General features: G+C 42.4%; 1 protein-coding gene and 1 pseudogene across 1 annotated transcript in view; both read right to left on the bottom strand.

Annotated features, from left to right (window-relative positions):
- Nucleotides 1-11,958: 11,958 nt before the first annotated feature.
- LOC103740263 lies at nt 11,959-12,457 on the bottom strand (annotated as a pseudogene).
- A 2,728-nt stretch (nt 12,458-15,185) lies between these two features.
- The window catches only part of Cd48 (CD48 molecule), a 22,153-nt gene continuing 19,568 nt past the window's right edge, over nt 15,186-17,770 (bottom strand). Inside the window, exon 4 of the mRNA XM_008840799.3 lies at nt 15,186-15,757. Coding sequence (XP_008839021.1) covers nt 15,678-15,757 — 80 coding nt within the window. The 3' untranslated portion in view covers nt 15,186-15,677. The remainder of the gene's footprint in view (nt 15,758-17,770) is intronic.

Below are 17,770 nucleotides of genomic sequence, written 5' to 3'. Positions count from 1 at the left end.
TTTTCCTTTATATGTGACTTGTTGTTTTTCTTTTGCAGCTTTCAATATTGTGCCTTTGTTCTGAACGTTTAGTATTTTCACTATGATGTGCCATGGAGAGTTTCTTTTCTAGTCCTGTCTATTTGGTGTTCTATATGCTTCTTGTATTTATATGGGCATGTCTTTTTTTAATTTTGGGAAATTTTCTTCTACAAGCCTGTTGAAGATCTGTCCATACCATTGTCTTGAGATTATTCTTCTTCCTTGTATGCCTATGATTCATAAGTTTGGTCTTTTTATGGTGTCATACAATTCTTGCATATTCCACTCGTGTTTTCTTAAAATTTTCATAATCTTTGCTTGAGTGGTCTAATTGATCCACTTTATCTTCCAGTCTTGATATTCTGTTTTCCATTTCATTCATCCTATTGGCGAGGCTTTCTCCTGTCATTTCTAATTGGCTTACTGAGTGTTTCACTTCATTTCAGCATGTGTATTCTTCAATATTCTTCAATATTTCTCTTTTCTGAATTCATTCAGAAGTTCATCCCTGTCTTCCTTCAGTTCTTTGATGTCTTCTTTTGTGTGTTCTTTAAATTCACTGAATTCATCATGTTTATAATTGTTCTTTTGAATTCCATGCCCTGCATTATCTCTAGGGGGTTCTCATTGTACTCCTCTAGAGGACTATTGGTACGGTTTTTTCATGTTATTTTTTTCTCTGTGACTTTGACATGTGAATTTCTTTTGTAGTTTCTGATTCTTCTGTGAGACTCAAGCCTTCTGTTGTTGAGTTTAGGTCTGCTTCTTTTTGTAAACTTTATGTGCCTTTGTGGTTTACTTGTTAGGCATGGAAAGCTGGTTGATCTAGGCTTCAGGTTCTCTCTTTTGATTTTATATTGGAGTGGCAAAATTGCTTTCACCTTCAGGAGTTCCCACAGAGGCTCAAGTCAGATGTGGATCAGATGCTCTCAGGCTTTCTCCTAAGGTCAGTATCCTTCCAGGAAAGATGCTGCCCTTGGGAATTTGGGAGCTGGGCTGGCCTGGGAGCAGGGCCCAGGAAAGATGCTGGTCTTAGTAAGCTGGTGGCTGTGCCACCCAGGGATGCAAAGGGAGGTGGCAGAGGGAAGAGGCCATGAGGGCTCCTGGGAACTACTGGGAGGTACTGGGTTGGTCTGGATGCAAAGGATCAAGAAGCAGAGGGGATTCTGGGCCTAGAGGTCATCCTTTGTGTCTGGGGTGCCAAGACAAGAAATGAGCAAGTACCCAGGCTAGGAGGAGAGATGGGTGGGGGAGTAGGGGTGAATGAGGATGGGGGATGGTCAAGGAGTGGTGGGCACAGCTGGACTTACCCAGGAAAGGTGCTGGCATCTGGTCGCCAGAGGCTGTGCAGCCCATGGAAGCAAAGGGAGGTGAGGGCAGGACCAGGTCCAGAGGCCTCCTGAGGACTGCAGGGAGGGATTGGGTTGGTCTGGATGCAAAGGATCAGGAATCAGTGGGGATTTCTGGGCCTAGAGGTCAGTTCAGGAGTCTGCAGTTCCAAGACAAGAACTGGGCCAATACACAGGCTAAAAAGGGAGCTGGGGGGTGGTGAATGAGGCTGGGGGAGTCAAGGCAAGGCAGGCAGCTGGGCCCACCCAGGCAAGATGCTAGCACCAGGGAGCTGGTAGCTGAGCTGCCCAGGGAAGCAAAGCTAGGTGAGGGTGGGACCAGGCCCAGAGGGCTTCTGGGGACCACAGGGAGGAACTGGGTTGATCTGGATGCAAAGGATCAAGTGGCAGTGGTGGCTCTGGGTGGAAAGGTCAGCCCCAGTGTCTGGAGTGCCAAAAGAAGAAATAGGAGTACCCAGGCTAGGAGGAGAGACAGGGTGGGGGAGCTGGGAGGGTAAATGAGGCTGGATGGGGGTCAAGGCGCAGTGGGCACAGCTGGACTTACCCAGGAAAAGTGCTGGCACCAGGATGCTGGAGGTTGTGAAGCCCAGGGAAGCAAAGGACGGGAATATATTTATATCATTTAACATTTTATAATTGTATAAAAGTAACCTATTATAGGGCTGGAGATATGGCTCAGTGGTTAATAACACTGGTTGTTCTTGCAGAAGACCCGGGTTCAAATCCCAGCACCCACATGGCAACTAACAACAGTCCATAACTGCAGTCCCAGGGGATCCAACAGCCTCTTCTGACCTCTGTAGGCATTGCTCCACATAGGTGCACTTACTTATACGCAGGCAATACATGCATACACATAAAATAAAAAAATAGCCAGGCATGGTGGCACACACCTTTAATCCCAGCACTTGGGAGGCAGAGGCAGGTGGATCTCTGTAAGTTCAGGGCCAGCCTGGTCTATACAGTGGTTCCAGGACAGCTGGGGCTACAGGGAGACCCTGTCTCAAAAAGACAAAAAACAAAAAACAAAAAATAATAATTTTTTTTTTAAAAGTCAAAAGTAACCTATTATAAGTTATGTATTCAAGTATTTAAATTTTAAAATGTAATAAGGAGAGACTAATTGATTTAAAAGGATGGCAATGTAAAAAACTCTAGCTAAGATTTGCCAAAAGCCAGGCTCATCTGGGCTAAGACCCTTGACACTATCCCTCAAATTCATAAAAGTTAAAATTGAAATCCTGTATTCTCATTTAAGTCTGGATGAACTGGCCTTCTGGGTATTCAAAACCAAGACTCAAAGAGCAAAGTCAAGAAGGATAAAAGAATTAAAAAACAACCAGTATTTTGACCTCTGTCCTCCATGGTCAACCAGCATTCAAAATCAATATGGTCCTCTGGAAGGTTGTCCTACAATTTGTATAAGTCACTCGACTTCCTGATTAGGAGGCCATGACAAAGCAATAACCAAACTTATATAAGAGTATGGGAAAACTTTCATTCCCTTGATGGGCTTCTTTAGGACACTCAAATTCAACTTGAAGAAATTGCACAAATAAGGCTTTTGTTGGTCAGCACTCCTCAAGAATGAGGAATAAAACTAAGAAAGGATTTGTTACCCTCAGTACTCCTAGAATATAGCTGGATTTCTACTTCCTAATCCTTTTTCTTTGTAGTCAGGATGCCCAAAGGCCAGAAATCTCTCTTTAGTTAGATTAGCCGAAACCAGTTGAATCTAAGATGGCTGCCAGGGTGACTCCCAGAAAACTTCTAACTTCATTATAATCTCATCTGCATGTTAAGTAACACCCTGTCCCGTGCTACACCACTTGCCACTACAACTAGAAAGAGCTATAAATGAAAACAAGGAATACCCAAATTCCTGGAAATCACCTTCCATTTTGAATAGTGTTGAGACTGTTAAAGACTATGGGGAACTTTTAAAGTTGAACTAAATGAATTTTTCACTTTGAAATGATTACAGGCCTTTGAGGACAAGGGGAAGATGGTTATGATTTAAAAGTGTAGTGTTTAGGTATCAAATTGAGGAGTGGACTTGTGATGGTTAATCTTGTCAACTAGATGGGATTTAGAGTCACCTAGGAGACAAAGCTCTGGGTGTGTGTAAGCACTTTTCCACAGAGATTTAATTGAAAAAGGAGGACACACCCTGGATGTGGGCCTCACCAATCCAGGTACTACAGTCCTCCTCTTTATTAGGCTTCCCTTTCTCTTTATTTCTTTTACTCCATACTTATAACCTCCTGACTCCCAAGGGTTAAGAAGTCGATTTACAAGTTTATCTTCTGCTTCTCTTTGTCTTAGCCAAGAATAAGAGTCACATTAACTGTTCAAATAAACAAAAGTTGGAAAACAAAGAACAACAATAGAAAGAGGGCTCTGTGAAAACAGTTTCTTAAGGCTTTGTTTCAAATCCTTCTCTAGTTTAATCCACTTGAGACACAACACTTCACCTTCTGAAGTCCATGGATATACACAGCCTCATATTTGCATTACATTAATTGTCCCATATCTAGAAAAAGTTGTAATATCAAACCAAATACATACTCAGAATATTTCAATGAGATATTTCAAATGTCACAACTGACAAACTCCTCCTCATTCTGTAGGAAATTTATATATAGGGAGAACTACCCTATAGCATCCATAAAAGATTGCATGTCAGTCTTCCAAAACAGAAATCTAGCTATGTCCTTTTCCTGCTAAAAGCCTGTGACTGGCTTGCCAATCTTTGTAACACCATTCCCAAGACCCTCATGACATGGCCCTTTCCAGCCATCAGTCTGATTGCAAGTCGTGTTTTCTCTGGCTTTCCCAGACACCTCTGCCTTTTAGCAGTCTGAAACTGCTAAAGAAGGTTCAGCCTTTCTCTTTTTCCTGAATGAAAGAATTCAATTAGATATTTATGGTGCTGGTACCAGAAGGGGAAATTAGGGAAGTGACATACTTGCTGGCCTGAGGCTCTGTTCCATGCAGTCTCCCTCCCTGTTTACCTCAAAGAGATATTTCTGGCCCCTTTTAGAGTAATTCTAACCTTTCAGTTTTTCCTTAGAAGGAACACACATCTTCCTGTCATGGATGTTAGAAAGTTCTTTCCTGAATTGTATGGTAGATCTCAAAAGAACAAGGAACTTTAGAAGGACTAGTTGTGGGAATATGCATATGAAGCCTGGAAAACAGAGTGGATTCATCTTGACAGGGAGCTCTAAAAACCAGTCTTTTAAATCTTGCTACTCTCATGTTAATGCTTAGTTTTCCCCTTGGTTCTTCAAGTCACTCCAAGATCTTTCAGGAAAATTATCCTCCACCATTTTGTATAATTTGCCTACAACTAACAGATCAAAAGGGGGTAGAGTCTGCCTCTTTGTCTAGATGCAAACTGAATCTTCCTTTTCTCCATCAAAGTTGATTTTGGAATGGTGAAGGGTAAACACTGGTCTGAATGACAAGCTTGAAGATAGGTCCACTTTGTTTCAGATGAGCCGCCCTACCACTGAGGTTTTTGTAGCTGATTTTCTCACTAGTTTTCCTAAGAAACAAGCAGACCCAGATATATTAGAAGCAAAGTTCTCTGTCATTGGTATAAGTCTGACTAGTGAAATTATAACATATTCATTACATTGAGAACTGGTTTACCTTTCACAAGCTACTACCCAAGATGTCTCTCTATTTGTCTCATAGAAATGAGGCATGTTTCATTTAGGCACCTGTTTATCAAATGTCTACAGCAAATAGATTGGGTTTTCCTTCACAGGGTCTGATGGTTAATCTTCATTGTCAACGTGACTGGATCTGGACTCACTTAGGAGACATGCCTCTGGATGTGTCCGAGAGGGCATTTCTAAAGAGGTTGAACTAAAGAGGGAAAATTCATCCTGGGAATGATCCCATCGGCTGGGATCTCAGATCAAAATAAAAGAAAGAAGGAGGAAGCCCACTGAACACAAGTCTTCATCGTTCCTCCCCCTCCTCTTCTTCCTCCCTCTCCTCATCCTCTGCCTCCTTCTCTTATATTTATTTATTTTTAGGCAAGGTCTTTGTACCCTAGGCTGAATTCAAACTCACTATATAGCCAAGGGATGACCTTGAACGCTTATGTAGCTGCAGGTGATCTTTTTGCCTACAATCTCCTAAAGGCTGGGATTATAAGCATGTAACACTGTACCCAGTTTATGCAGTGCTGAGGACTGAATCTAGGGCTTAGTGCATGCTAGGCAAGCACTCTACGAAGCTACATCCCCAGCCCCTTTCTGCTTCTTGACTGTGATTAACCAACTGCCTTACACTTGCTATTACAGTTAGGAGCACTTTTGCCATCATCCCTTCCTCACCGTGATGGACTGACTCTACCCTGAAATGGGAGCCAAAATCAACCCCTTTTACCTTAAGCTGCCTTGTCAAGTGTTTTGGCACTGCAGTGAGAGCAGTTATCTTGTATCATCTTCCTTCCTCTTCCTTGAAGACTCCTCCCCACATGTGGTCCTTTGACCTACCTGCTACCTTTCATTTTTAGTCTCTGTTCCAAAGGAAGGCTCCCTCTGACCCTCAAAACCAGATCCAATTCTTATTTACCTCTTCTCAATCCTCAGTAGTTTTTCTCTCCAGAAGTTCTCTTATTTGACATGTGAAGCTGTCACAATTGAAATTACATTAGTAATTTTCCTTACGCTATCTTCTAGACTAAACTGAAATCTGCATGAAAGCAGAGCTGTGCCTGTCTCTGTGTTAAATGTAGAAGGATGTTTGACTTATAATAGAAGCTCGATAGATATAGCTAGCCAATTTTTTGAACAACCAAGTTACTGAACTTGGTTGACTGGGAATTAACAACAAAGTGCTTTCGGTTCCTCATGCACATGAGGACTCTGATAGATCTGCCTTCATCACTAAAGGATGTGTGGGGCAAATTCCTCAGTTTCATTTTTATCATTTCCAGTAATTTAACAGTGTAGTTCAATGTAAAACTCCCCTGTGCCTCTTCCTGTCACTTCAGCTCAAGCCTACCTCATGGTCTAAAAATCCGTAATAGGGAAGAGGGTGTGATCTGGCCTTCCCCCTCTTCTTTGACATAATCTAGTTGAAGTTTCTCTCTCTCTCTATCTCTCTCTATATATATATCTATATATATATAGAGAGAGAGAGAGAAGGAGATAGAACAAGGAGGTAAGGACCAAACTTTTTCAGTTACCTGGTTGTAGAAGGTTATCTTAATTTTTCTAGCTAATGCTGGACCACTGTGGATGTTCTTTGCAGCAGATACCTACTCATTTGCTTATAGAGTGTCAGCAGTAAGGGAACAGCGACGCAGCTCCATGCTGTCACCCTCAGCAGCCTGAGGAGTTCCCCTAATCTTTTAGGAACCTCAATTCAGGCCAAACTGGGATTTGTGGCTTCCATGAAGAAAAGAATTTCAGGACTGACCAGTGTGAAACAGAATTTGAGATTTTGTTAAAGATATTTTAGTAGAAAAACACTCAAGAGAAAATAAAAGCTACCAAAGAGCATGGGTGTAGGCTGGCCAGAAAGAGTCACAGAAAGTAGGACGCACCTGTGTGGGAATGGGCTTCTGAAGGGAGGGTTGCAATTAATTATCTGAATATTAGCTATATTATTTCAGTGGGTCTCAAGTTACAGCTCAAGAGGTTGCTAAGAAATCTTTTTTCCTTTCCCTCCCTCTCTTTTTGACAAACTTATAGGGTGGCTCTACATGTGCCTTGGATAGGATTATAAACTGGTAAAACTGGAGTCCCTGGGGCTGCACAAGGGGTTCAAGAACTGCCGTTTCCTTGTAAGTGGATTTTCTAGCAAGAGTCCTAGAAAACTGCAAGTTTTAAGCTGGGAAGGGGGAAAGCCCTCAAACACTTGTTAATTTTGCTTGAATTCTTGTTTCTCTGCTAGCAAGAGGCTTCAGCCTGACTCCCGGGTGAGGGGCCCCTCTCCCTTCTCATGCCACAATTTTCAGTCTCTTTATCCTACACAGGTGGGAGCACTTTGGGGGCCTCTGAAAAGGTAGTGGGGTGGGAAGCTTGCTACGAAGAAGTGGCTTGGCCTTTTCCAGCCCTCCTCTCATGCAGCTCCCACTGACAACCTTCTGCTGTGGGCATCTACCGACCTAGTGATAAGGGTGGCAGAATGACTGAAGCCTGGCTTCCATCTGCAGTGTCCACAGTGGAAACTCCTAGATCCCCACTCTGCTGAACAGTGGGTATACAGGTCGATTCCCTTGTCCCATGCAGTGTTTCTACTTTAGGGAAGAGCAACAGATTCATTGTCAAACCAATAATTAAGGCATTAATTTCCTCAGTATACCTAGACCCTCTTAAATGATTCTTCTTTCATTGGGCATTATGTGAGGAGGACTTCAACCTGGGGAGGGCAGGATGAACTCACAGAGCTCTCCTGATTGTGATAGTGGATTCTGATCCTGAGATCTCCTTCTTTTCCTCTCTTCTGTTTATATTGAATGGAAGTAAGGGGTGCTGTAGTGGCAGAACCAGTTCAGCCACCCCTCACTAGGTTCAAGAGCTGACCTGTTCTCCAATTGCTTTGCACTACTCTACAATGTGAAGTCTCTTTGTCTTGGCTCTAGATAAACAGCTTTAAGAAAAGTCCCTTCAGGAGTACTATTGCAAACATCATCATAAAAAAATCAACCAAGTGTTTCTTGTGCTGTCTCCTGCTTAAAGAGCCTCTGCCGAAGCTAGGCTCAAGGTCACAAAGGTCATTGGGCTAGAAGGCACTTGTTAAGAAGACCGTAATTTTTATTTCACTAAGAGAGGAAAGAAACCAACCAGTGTGCCACTACCAGGGGCCATGCAGATCCTCATGGGCAGGTGGAGCATCAGAGGCAGAACTAAAGTCATGACAAAAAGCAGAAGTGATTAAAGAAGCAGAGGAATGGAAAGATGAAAGACGGTAAATAATGGGGATGAACAGTAGAGAGAGGGGGGCTGGAGAGGTTGCTCAGTGGTTAGAGCACTGGCTGTTCTTGCAGGGGACCCGGGTTGAATCCCCAGCATCCACATGGCAGCTTGCAACTGTCTGGAACTCCAAATTCCAGGGGATTCGATGTTCCCTTCTGACCTCCATGGGCACTGCACAACACAGGTGCACTTATACACATATAAGCGAAACACTCATACACATAAAATTAAAATAATAAATAAAATATTTTTTAAAAATGAAAAGTGGAGAGAAGACAAAAGGTAAAGAGGCTGAGGTCAGAGGATGGTACTAGGCTATAGCTTTCCCAACTGGGGCAGACCAGGATGAGTAGAGCGTCTGGTGAAAGAGAATAAAGGCTTGAGGTTCCCACTTGCCAGCTGGTGTAGGATTATGGGCTGAATCTGTCCCTTCCCTCACCATTGAGTGTTCTGGGGTTAGAGGTGGGGACAGAGCTATGATAAGGAGGTAGGGACGGGACAGCATGCCCCCTCCCTTCTAGGGCTCCCACTTTAATGAATGCACTTGGACATAACCGAAGAGCACTAGCTCTCATCGCTTAGCACCTATCTTTTCTCCTCCAAATTTCTGTCATCTTCATCTTTTATTCTCATTACCTCTCTAGTTCCCATTTCAAATCAGAGCAGAAAGTAGAGGAGAGAGCCACATTCCATAATAAACTATGAGGTAAAAGGTCAGACCAGTGGGGGAGCTTAGAGACACATTGTGTTTTGCTGCTCAAATAACATGGACATCCCCTGAGAGCTTGTTAGGAAACGCAGAATCCCAGAGCCTACCCAGAACTACTGATCTAGAGCCTGCATTTTTAACAAGATTCCCAAGTGACTTGGTAAGTTAAAGTTGGAGAAGCATGGGTTTAAATGTACATAGGCTTGCCACAGGGGAGCCAGCAGAGGGCAGTACTGCAGAGCTTGTCAGGTGAAGGACAGCAGGAAGCCAGCTGTCTTGAGACTTTAGATCAGTGAGGCTGCTCCTGGCAAGAATTTTGGGCAAATGCTGCTCCACCGTCTTTGCACAAAGGCAAATGGTTTGAGTTCATTCAAGAGTCAAACAGCTAATTTTCTGTGTCTTAGTTTCTGTTTTGCAGCACTGAGGTGGAACCCAGGGCTTTGCATTTGCTGTGTAGGAGCTCCACCACTGAGCTCTCCATCCTAATCCACTAAGCACCCTCCCCCCTTTACCTTGGAGTTTATTTAAAAGGAGGTAAGGGTCATAATATTTTCATGCAATACATACTTTGTTCTTTAAATAACAATTTTTATTTAAATAACAACAGCAGAAAGAATTAGAGATCTTGCGATCCAAACAGAACGTCAGACATTTGGGCTGTGCATAATTAAAGAAGCATCTCACTCCTGGAATACTGTAATAGACAATACTCGGAGGGCATAAGAATGTAACCTAAAAAAGGGGAAAAAATCACACTGGAGCTACTTAGTCTCTTTAATATCACTGAGCAAGAAAAGCAACATTGAATTTCCACACTGATTTTACACAGCGTCTACACAGTACCTTGACTTGAATTCAAAGGGAGAGTTAAGACTCTTCTACTCTATTTTTGGCAAACAAATGCATGGTAAACTTAGATGACTTTCTACATAGATTTTACCTGAGAGTGGTCTTTTTAATATTTTATTTAAAAGAACAGGCTTGGTACTTTTATACTGATATCATCAATGTTAAGATGTCTTAGAATATCAGGAAGATTCATAATTTTTTTCTTTTGGGGGGGCAGGGTCTCCCTGTAGCCCCAGCTAGAACTTGCTATATAGACCAGGCTGGCCTCAAGCTCACAGAGATTCCCCTGACTCTGCCTCCTGAGTGCTGAGATTAAAGGTGTGTACCACCATACCTGGCTTCATATTGTTTTTTTAAAAAAATATTTTTTGAGAATTTCATATGGGAATATTGTATTTGCATCATTTCTACCCCATCCAGTCCCCTCAAACTCCTCCCACGTTCCTCTTCCCTCACAATGTTTTATCTCTTCTTTATTATTGTTATATATACATACATACATTTATATATCTTATATAAATGCCCTGAGTCCATTTACTGGTACTTATGTGTACATGTGTTTAGGGCTGACCTCTGGGAGTTAGATAACCTTTCAGGGAACTAATCTCCAATTCTCCCTCAGCATCCATTGATTACCTGAAGGGCTTCATCTTGAAGTGAGACACATAATCATTTTTTATAACTAAAGTTTAAAACTCGTTTAGAATTTCATACACGAGTATTGTATTTACAACATTTCTACCCTTCCCTCTCCCCCTCCAAGTCCTCCTATGTCCTCCCCCAACTCCCTTTCAACTTCATGGCCTCTTCTTTAATTATATATAATTATTTAAATATATGTAATATGTATCTCCTACCCATATAGTGACGCTTGCATGTCCATGTGTTTGGGAGCCTACTTGGGATTGCCTAACCTATCAGAGAGCTCATCCCTGGAGAAAACTGACTCTCCCTCTCTCAGCAGCCACTGATTGCCTGTAGGTCTTCTAGAAGTAGAACCTTGTAAAATTCCACTATCCACATTGACATGTCAACTAGTGTTGTCATTATTCAGGTCTTATTTGGGCAACCATATTCAGATTTCAGGGGTGCAGCTTCCCCATCGTGTCTAGAAGACACCATCTAGTAGCAAGTGTCCAGGCCCTTTCGCTCTTACAATCTTTATTCCACTTCTTCCATGATGTTCCCTGAGCCTTAGATGTAGGGGTTGCGTTGCTAATGTATCAACTGAAGCTGGGATCTCCCCAGTCACTTCTCTGCATTTTGACCAGTTGTGTATCTCTATAAAAGTTTCCATCTGTTGCAAAAGAATTTTGTTTGGTGAGTGGTAAGAGCTATAGGCACTTGTGGGTGTGAGGATAAGTATTTAGAATACAGTCAAAAATTATATTGGTTTAAGGAAATGGCAGTACAAGGATCTCCCTAGGATCTATGACATCTCCAACCACAGGTATTTGGCTAGGTTACAGCACCAGACATGAATTCCCTATTACTGAGTAGGCCTTAAGTTCAACTAGATAGCTGTCGGTTACCCCCAACATAAAATTACCACTATTGCACCACTGAGAATACCTAGCCAGGCCAGCAATTGTGGTGCATAGGTTTTATATCTATGTAGGACTATTGACTGCTTTCTCCTTTGGCAACTTACAAAGTACCTTCTGACACTATGAGAGCCAGTCATCAGGGAGGAGGCTTCCAGTGAGTTCTAGCTCAATTCCTTCAAATCCTGTGTGTGAAGGATGTGGTGTCTTCAGCAATAAGGTCTTATCTTCATGTTCTGGGAGGCAACCAAGGGCAATGGCAATAGCCTGTATGGTTTTGGGAGTCTTTTAGACTAGTCTGACCAACAGCTCAAAGGGACGTTTCCCCTGCCTGGCACTGGGGTTTTTGCTAGATAGTCTACACCTCTTGGGAGCAGCATTATAGCCCCTGTATGGCATAACTCCATTTAAACCATGTGTGTGTGTGTGTGTGTGTGTGTGTGTGTGTGTGTGGTATATTTCAATATTTCAGTACACTTACAATGTTTCCCTATGGCTTTTCCAAACATTCTTAGTGTTATTTAGCTCTTCTTCAGAAAGAGTCATATTCTGTACAGCTGACCCAGCATGCATGGAGCTCCTGCTAGGTCAACCTCGGATTTCTCCAGTTTATTTTGTGCATCAATTTGTGTAATAATCTCATTCACGTTGGTCTCCAATTCTATTCCTTGCCCATATTACCACTTCTGTAAGACTATAAGCCTCATTTATATGGACTATTAAATCCAGTTCACAGATATTTTCAAAACATTTGTTTAATGTTTTCACAAATACTTTAATTTGATCCAAAATACCAAGTTCCCCTTCTGAGGAATCCACATAGAAGACAAAACATAGTGTTGCATAATGTCTATAAATCAGTTTGTTGTCAGACCCTCTAATTAACAATCTCCTGCTAAGAAATTACATTTTCAACTCACTTAAATTCCCCATGGAAAATTTCCCTGGTGACTTAATGCTGCGTATCTTCACCTGTAAGCCTGGTAGAACTTGGAGAGCTGAGCTCCTGTGGTTATTGAAGATGAGGATGGCTTTGATCATGGCTGGGTCCTGGGGCCAGGGCAGGGGCAGTGTATGAGCCTTGCCTCTGGAGCTTACTGGTCCATGTACTCCCTCCCACTAAGTTTTGGTTCATAGTAATACAAAAGAGGACAGGGGCTCAGTAACTTCCAAAGAAGGGAGCTGTCTTAATTTTCATTCTAGTTTCATCTCTTCTGCTGTGATAAAAATACTCTGAACAAAGGCGACTTAGGACAGGAAAGAGTTCGTTTCATCTTGCATGTCACAGTCAATCATTGAGGGAAGTCAGGGCAGGAACTGGACCACCTGCACTAAGAATGGCACTGCCCATCTGTGGGCTAGGCCCTCCTATATCCATTATTAATAAGTAAAATCCCTCACAAACTGCGCACAAACCAACCAGATAAAGATAGGTGCTCACTTGAGACTCTTTTCCAGACTCTTTTCCAGGTGATTCTAGACTGTGGTTAATGCTAAGTGGACAGTTAATGCTAACTAGGCATTCACAAGGCAAATCCTGCCTTGGCATGCACGGGGTCTGTGTGCAGGTCACATGGAGCCCAATGTTTGGAGGAACTTGAGTTAGTGCTCTGCTGCCACCATCTGGAAATTCTCAATAATTTCATCTTTCAACTTGTGCTTTCAAGTCAATGGTACAATGGAGCACGAGACAGACACACATGAAATATGTGCATCTGTCACTGTTGTTATTTACACTGTCCGGTGTTCATGGTAGCCCCTGACCTGAGAATGTTGTTCTGGTGGACTTACAGTATAAGGGACTTCATTGAGACTCAAAGTGAGGTCAAAGTAACTAATGGCTTTTGTCAATTGTAAAGGGATATGTAGCATTTTTGTAGCATTTACACCATTAATATAAAATATAAATGCACATGTGTTACAGAATATGAATGCAGTAATTTCAGTGGCTTCACATACAAGCTAAATGCTCTTATATTTGCATTTAAAACTGACATTGTATGATATAGACAGTAAATACATGATAATGATTTTAAATTTAGGTTTTTATTGCTGATAATATTATGTAGCAAATGTAAAAATATTACCGAAAGTAGAAAAAGAAACTACAGAAGAAAACATTTTAAAAATATTTTATTTATTATTTTTATTTTACGTGTATGAGTGTATTGCCTGCATGTATGTGAGTGCACCCATGTTGTACAATGCCATGGAGGTCAGAAGAGGGCATTGGATTCCCCTGGAACTGGAGTTAAGGATGGTTCGTAGCTGCCATGTGGGTGCTGGGAATCAAACCCAGGTCCTCTGCAAGAGCAGTCAGTTCTCTTAACTGCTGAGCTATCTCTCCAGCCCCAAAAAGAAAACATTTTGTATTTTAGGACTTTGAATGGTATTTTTTTCTCTGCTCTTTGAACAAGGGGATCACATTTTCATTTTTATACTGAGCATCAGAATGATGTATCTGGTTCTGTACTGAGAGAAGAGAGAGGCAGGGAAGAACTGGTACCTGTGACCTGGGCAGTCTAAGGTGGGATTTGCCTCAGATTTCCAAGTTACCCAAACTAAAAGGTGACCCCTAGAGAGAAGCACCTGCCTCAACAGCTGAGGTGCATGCTCATGTGTGATATAAACAGGCATTTCTTTCTCTTTACTGTTGTCCCAAAGCATACTCTTTTATTTCATTCCTCCTCTTCTACCCAGAAAAGTGAGGGGAAGGGGGAGGGTGCTACTCCCAGAAAGGAGGCTGAGCTATTCCAATCGGAGAAGGCAGTCTGAGGAGATCTGAGGTTGGAATGGGGCCACAGGCTGGGCTGAAGTAGAAGAGTGTCTTAGGAAGCTCAGGCCACCTTCTGGTGCCAGACAAAACCCAAACTTTCTTGTCATGCAGATACAATGCAGATCAGATAGCTTTGCAAACTTCAGTGGCTCAAACCCAAGCTCCTTGCATTACCTTATTCCACTTCCCAGACTCCCTCAGATCCTGCTACATCAATTCCACATTTTCTACTGACAAGAATCAGTAGCGTGAATGGACTGAAGCTAAATGCAAAGGGAAAAGGAGCTTTTCTGTTGACCAAAGAGAATATGAAACAGTTTAGTGAACATATAGCATTGGCTATCACACAAGAAATGTGGGCAGGGGGGGCTTTTGTAGCAGAAACAAGCAGTGGGGGAGAGTGGTTTGGTTTAGAAAATGGTCTGTCTCTGAAGAAAGAGAGTATCCTTTAGTGACTTCTAATCTAGGCCCATGAGGCGATTTAGAAGAGAGAACATAAAGCAAAATATTCTAGGAATTACAAAAGGGTAAGTCTAGGGACTCCTGACTTTTTATAATAGACCCTGATAAAGGTCAGTTTGATGGCTTTATTGGATCCGGTGACACAACTACTATTTGAGACAATGGAAAGAGAATGGAGAACTCCGGACCTCATGGAAGGTTAGGGGACAAAGACTTGTGACAAAACTGCACACTCAGTGCTCAGGAAACAAGCCCTACTTCATATTTACAGGAGACATAAAGAGTGGGGGTCTCTAGTCAGACACTTGAGAAGGAAGCCAGAACTTGGTGTGGGAAGGAATCTTGGAGGAGCCAGGACCGCTCGGCTTGGATGTTGGGATGAAAGCCAGCGGTAACACAATTTACCTTTTCAGCTATGCTCAGGCAGACATCTGTGACCCCAGGTTCTTGCCACATGTCTCCTCTCCAGGCTGATGAGACAAGTGCTTATGACACATTTGGAAAAACTTCAAGAATCTGCTTTGATGATCATGTGAAATGTTTATTTAAACGGGTAAGAAAATATTTGCAGGCCTGGGCAATGGTAAAGTACTTGCCTTGCATACATGAGATACACCCTTGCAAGACCCCAAATGAATAAAAATAAATAAAACTTTAAAAAACCAAAGCATTAGCACAGTGTAGCCATGTTTTTGGTGAAAAGAATTCATTTATCTTTGATGTATATGGGAAAATAATTAGGGTATATAAAATGAAATATTGACCCCAGCTTTTAAAAACCTATTTGAAAATTGTTATAAAGGGCTATGGGTGTAGCTCAGCGGTAGAGCACTTGCCTAGCAAGCACAAGGCTTTGGGTTTAACCTCAGCATAGAAAGAAAGTACAAATCCTTATAGATGTTCAGCAGCACACTTCCAACCGTCCTATGAAGCCAGAGCTTTGTTCTTGGTTAAGAGGAGTGCTGGTGATGAAAGAGAATCCTCTGGCCTTGAAGTTTCATTCTTGAGTTACAAGAACTCATCTCAGATAAGCAGGCTGCAGAGCATGATGGGAGCCAGGGCCACTAGCCAAGTTGCAATCCAAGTTACTCCAGAGGATCTGGCTGAAAGAAGAAAATCCCAAACAGTTAGGTGTCTTGATCAATGTGTTGAGAAGGAGAAAAAGCATAGACTCTGGGACAGGAACTCTTATAACATCGAAAGCAATTTCCTTCCTGGATCCAATTCCAGTGTGCCTGGGAAATCCTCTCCCTTATAGAGGTTCACCTCTCCAGATATAAGTTGTTAAGAGTGAAGAGATTCCCTAAATGTTACTGGCTTAGCTGAACCCTGTGCTAGAAAGTTGCTTTGTCATATCTATAGACTCAGGAAAGAATCGGTCCCATGTACTAGACAGCAATGAGATAGGGCAGTGTCAGGTACAGACAGGAAAAGAAAAGAAAACTGACAGCAGTGAAGGGAAGAGAAGAGGAAATATCAGGAGCGAGCATAAGAACAAAGGAATGGGGCGGGGAGAGGAGATTGGAGTGATTTCTAGGATAATTTGAGTGGCTGAAAAATGCCAAAATTGGTTTAACCCTCCCCCCGAATGGGTACACTGATGCTTTCCTCCTTTACTTAAAAAAAAAAAATTTGTTTATTTTTTTTATTTTATGTGTATGAGTGTATTGCCTGAATGTAGGTAGCTGTGCCCGTGTTGTGCAATGCCTGAGGAGGTCAGAAGAAGGCATTGTATCCCCTGGAACTGGAGTTATAGATGGTTGTTAGCTGCCACGAGGATGCTGGGTCCTCTGAAAAAGCAACTGGTGCCCTTAACTGCTGAGCCATTTCTCCAGTCTCATCACCTCCACCTTTTAAGAGACAGGACTACACTTCTTCCCCCTGCCATATTAGAATGCAGTATTGATTTTTAAAATGGTGTTGAAATTGCCTAGCCAAATTGTGGTCTCATAATCAGATAGTAGCCTCTCATATTGGGTCTGTAGTGGCAGAAGAGACAGCCTGTTAGGAAAGGCTAGAAAGTGAGTTAGGAAGAGGAATAAAAGAGCTATCAGGTTCCACAGCCCATGGATGGGAACCATGGGTAGAGGTAAAGAAACCTGGACAGGTAAGACGGAGTTCAGAAGACCATGAAAGATCATGTCTCCAGGACCCAGGATCCCTGGTGACTTGAGGTTGGTCAGAGCTTGGACCTTGGCAGCCCTAACAACCTAGGCTTGGCTGCTCATCTCCAATAGGCCAGTGTAAGAGATGAGATAACAGCAAAAAGCAGAAAAGGAAGGTTTATTAGATGTGGCCACACTGGGAAGAGAAACAGAGGTTTAGGGACCAAGTCCATGTCTATGTTCTAATATGAGGTTCAGATTAAAAAGAAGGCAAGAGGTATGTGTAACTAAGCAGTTCAGTCAAGGTGTGGTCCAGCTCATCACCTCTGTCTCAGCTCCATTCTCTATAGCAAGGTAGTCTGATGGGTTGTCAGAACCACATGAAATGTCTTTTCCAGAGACAAGTTTCTTCTCTGGCCAGAACCAAGCCTAGCCTTTTCTTTCTCCAGCATCCTGGGGAAATTCTAATTTCTTGAGAACCATTGTTTTAATAGCCTGATAGCCAAAGGGAAGGGCACAGTATCTCTTCAGGATATCTTCATTCCTGTCAAGATGGTTACACTTCCCTCCTCTTTGTTTGTACACCTCAGTCTTGAGGTAAAATATGCACATGTCTGAAACAAATATCCCAACAGAATCCAAGTAGGAGCCGAGGTCAGAAGAATTTAGTAGTGTCAGGTAATCATTGCTCTAAAACCTCTTGACTTAGTTACTTTTGGAAGGGCTGGAACACATTAACTCCATTTTTATTGTTCACTTTGAGACAGCCTCTGGAGTGCTGGGATTAGGTGATCCAGCCTGGCTAGCTTTCATTTAATGTAAATATGAACAGCTAAACATGGCAGATGTCAACACACCTGCTTATCTCCATTTGCTCTTAGACTCACCAAAATGATAATAAAGAAGTAAAGATGATACAGATTTCTAAAGAGAAAGAAGATGAGAGACAGCCTCAGCCAGAGTCTGACAAAAGTTTGAAAGATGGAAAGAGGCTGGAAGCTTCTTCTCCTT

The sequence above is a fragment of the Nannospalax galili genome, unplaced genomic scaffold (assembly GCF_000622305.1).
Source record: "Nannospalax galili isolate Female #2095 unplaced genomic scaffold, S.galili_v1.0 scaffold579, whole genome shotgun sequence".
NCBI classification, from domain to species: domain Eukaryota; kingdom Metazoa; phylum Chordata; class Mammalia; order Rodentia; family Spalacidae; genus Nannospalax; species Nannospalax galili.
This window is presented reverse-complemented; position numbering and strand designations above follow the sequence as displayed.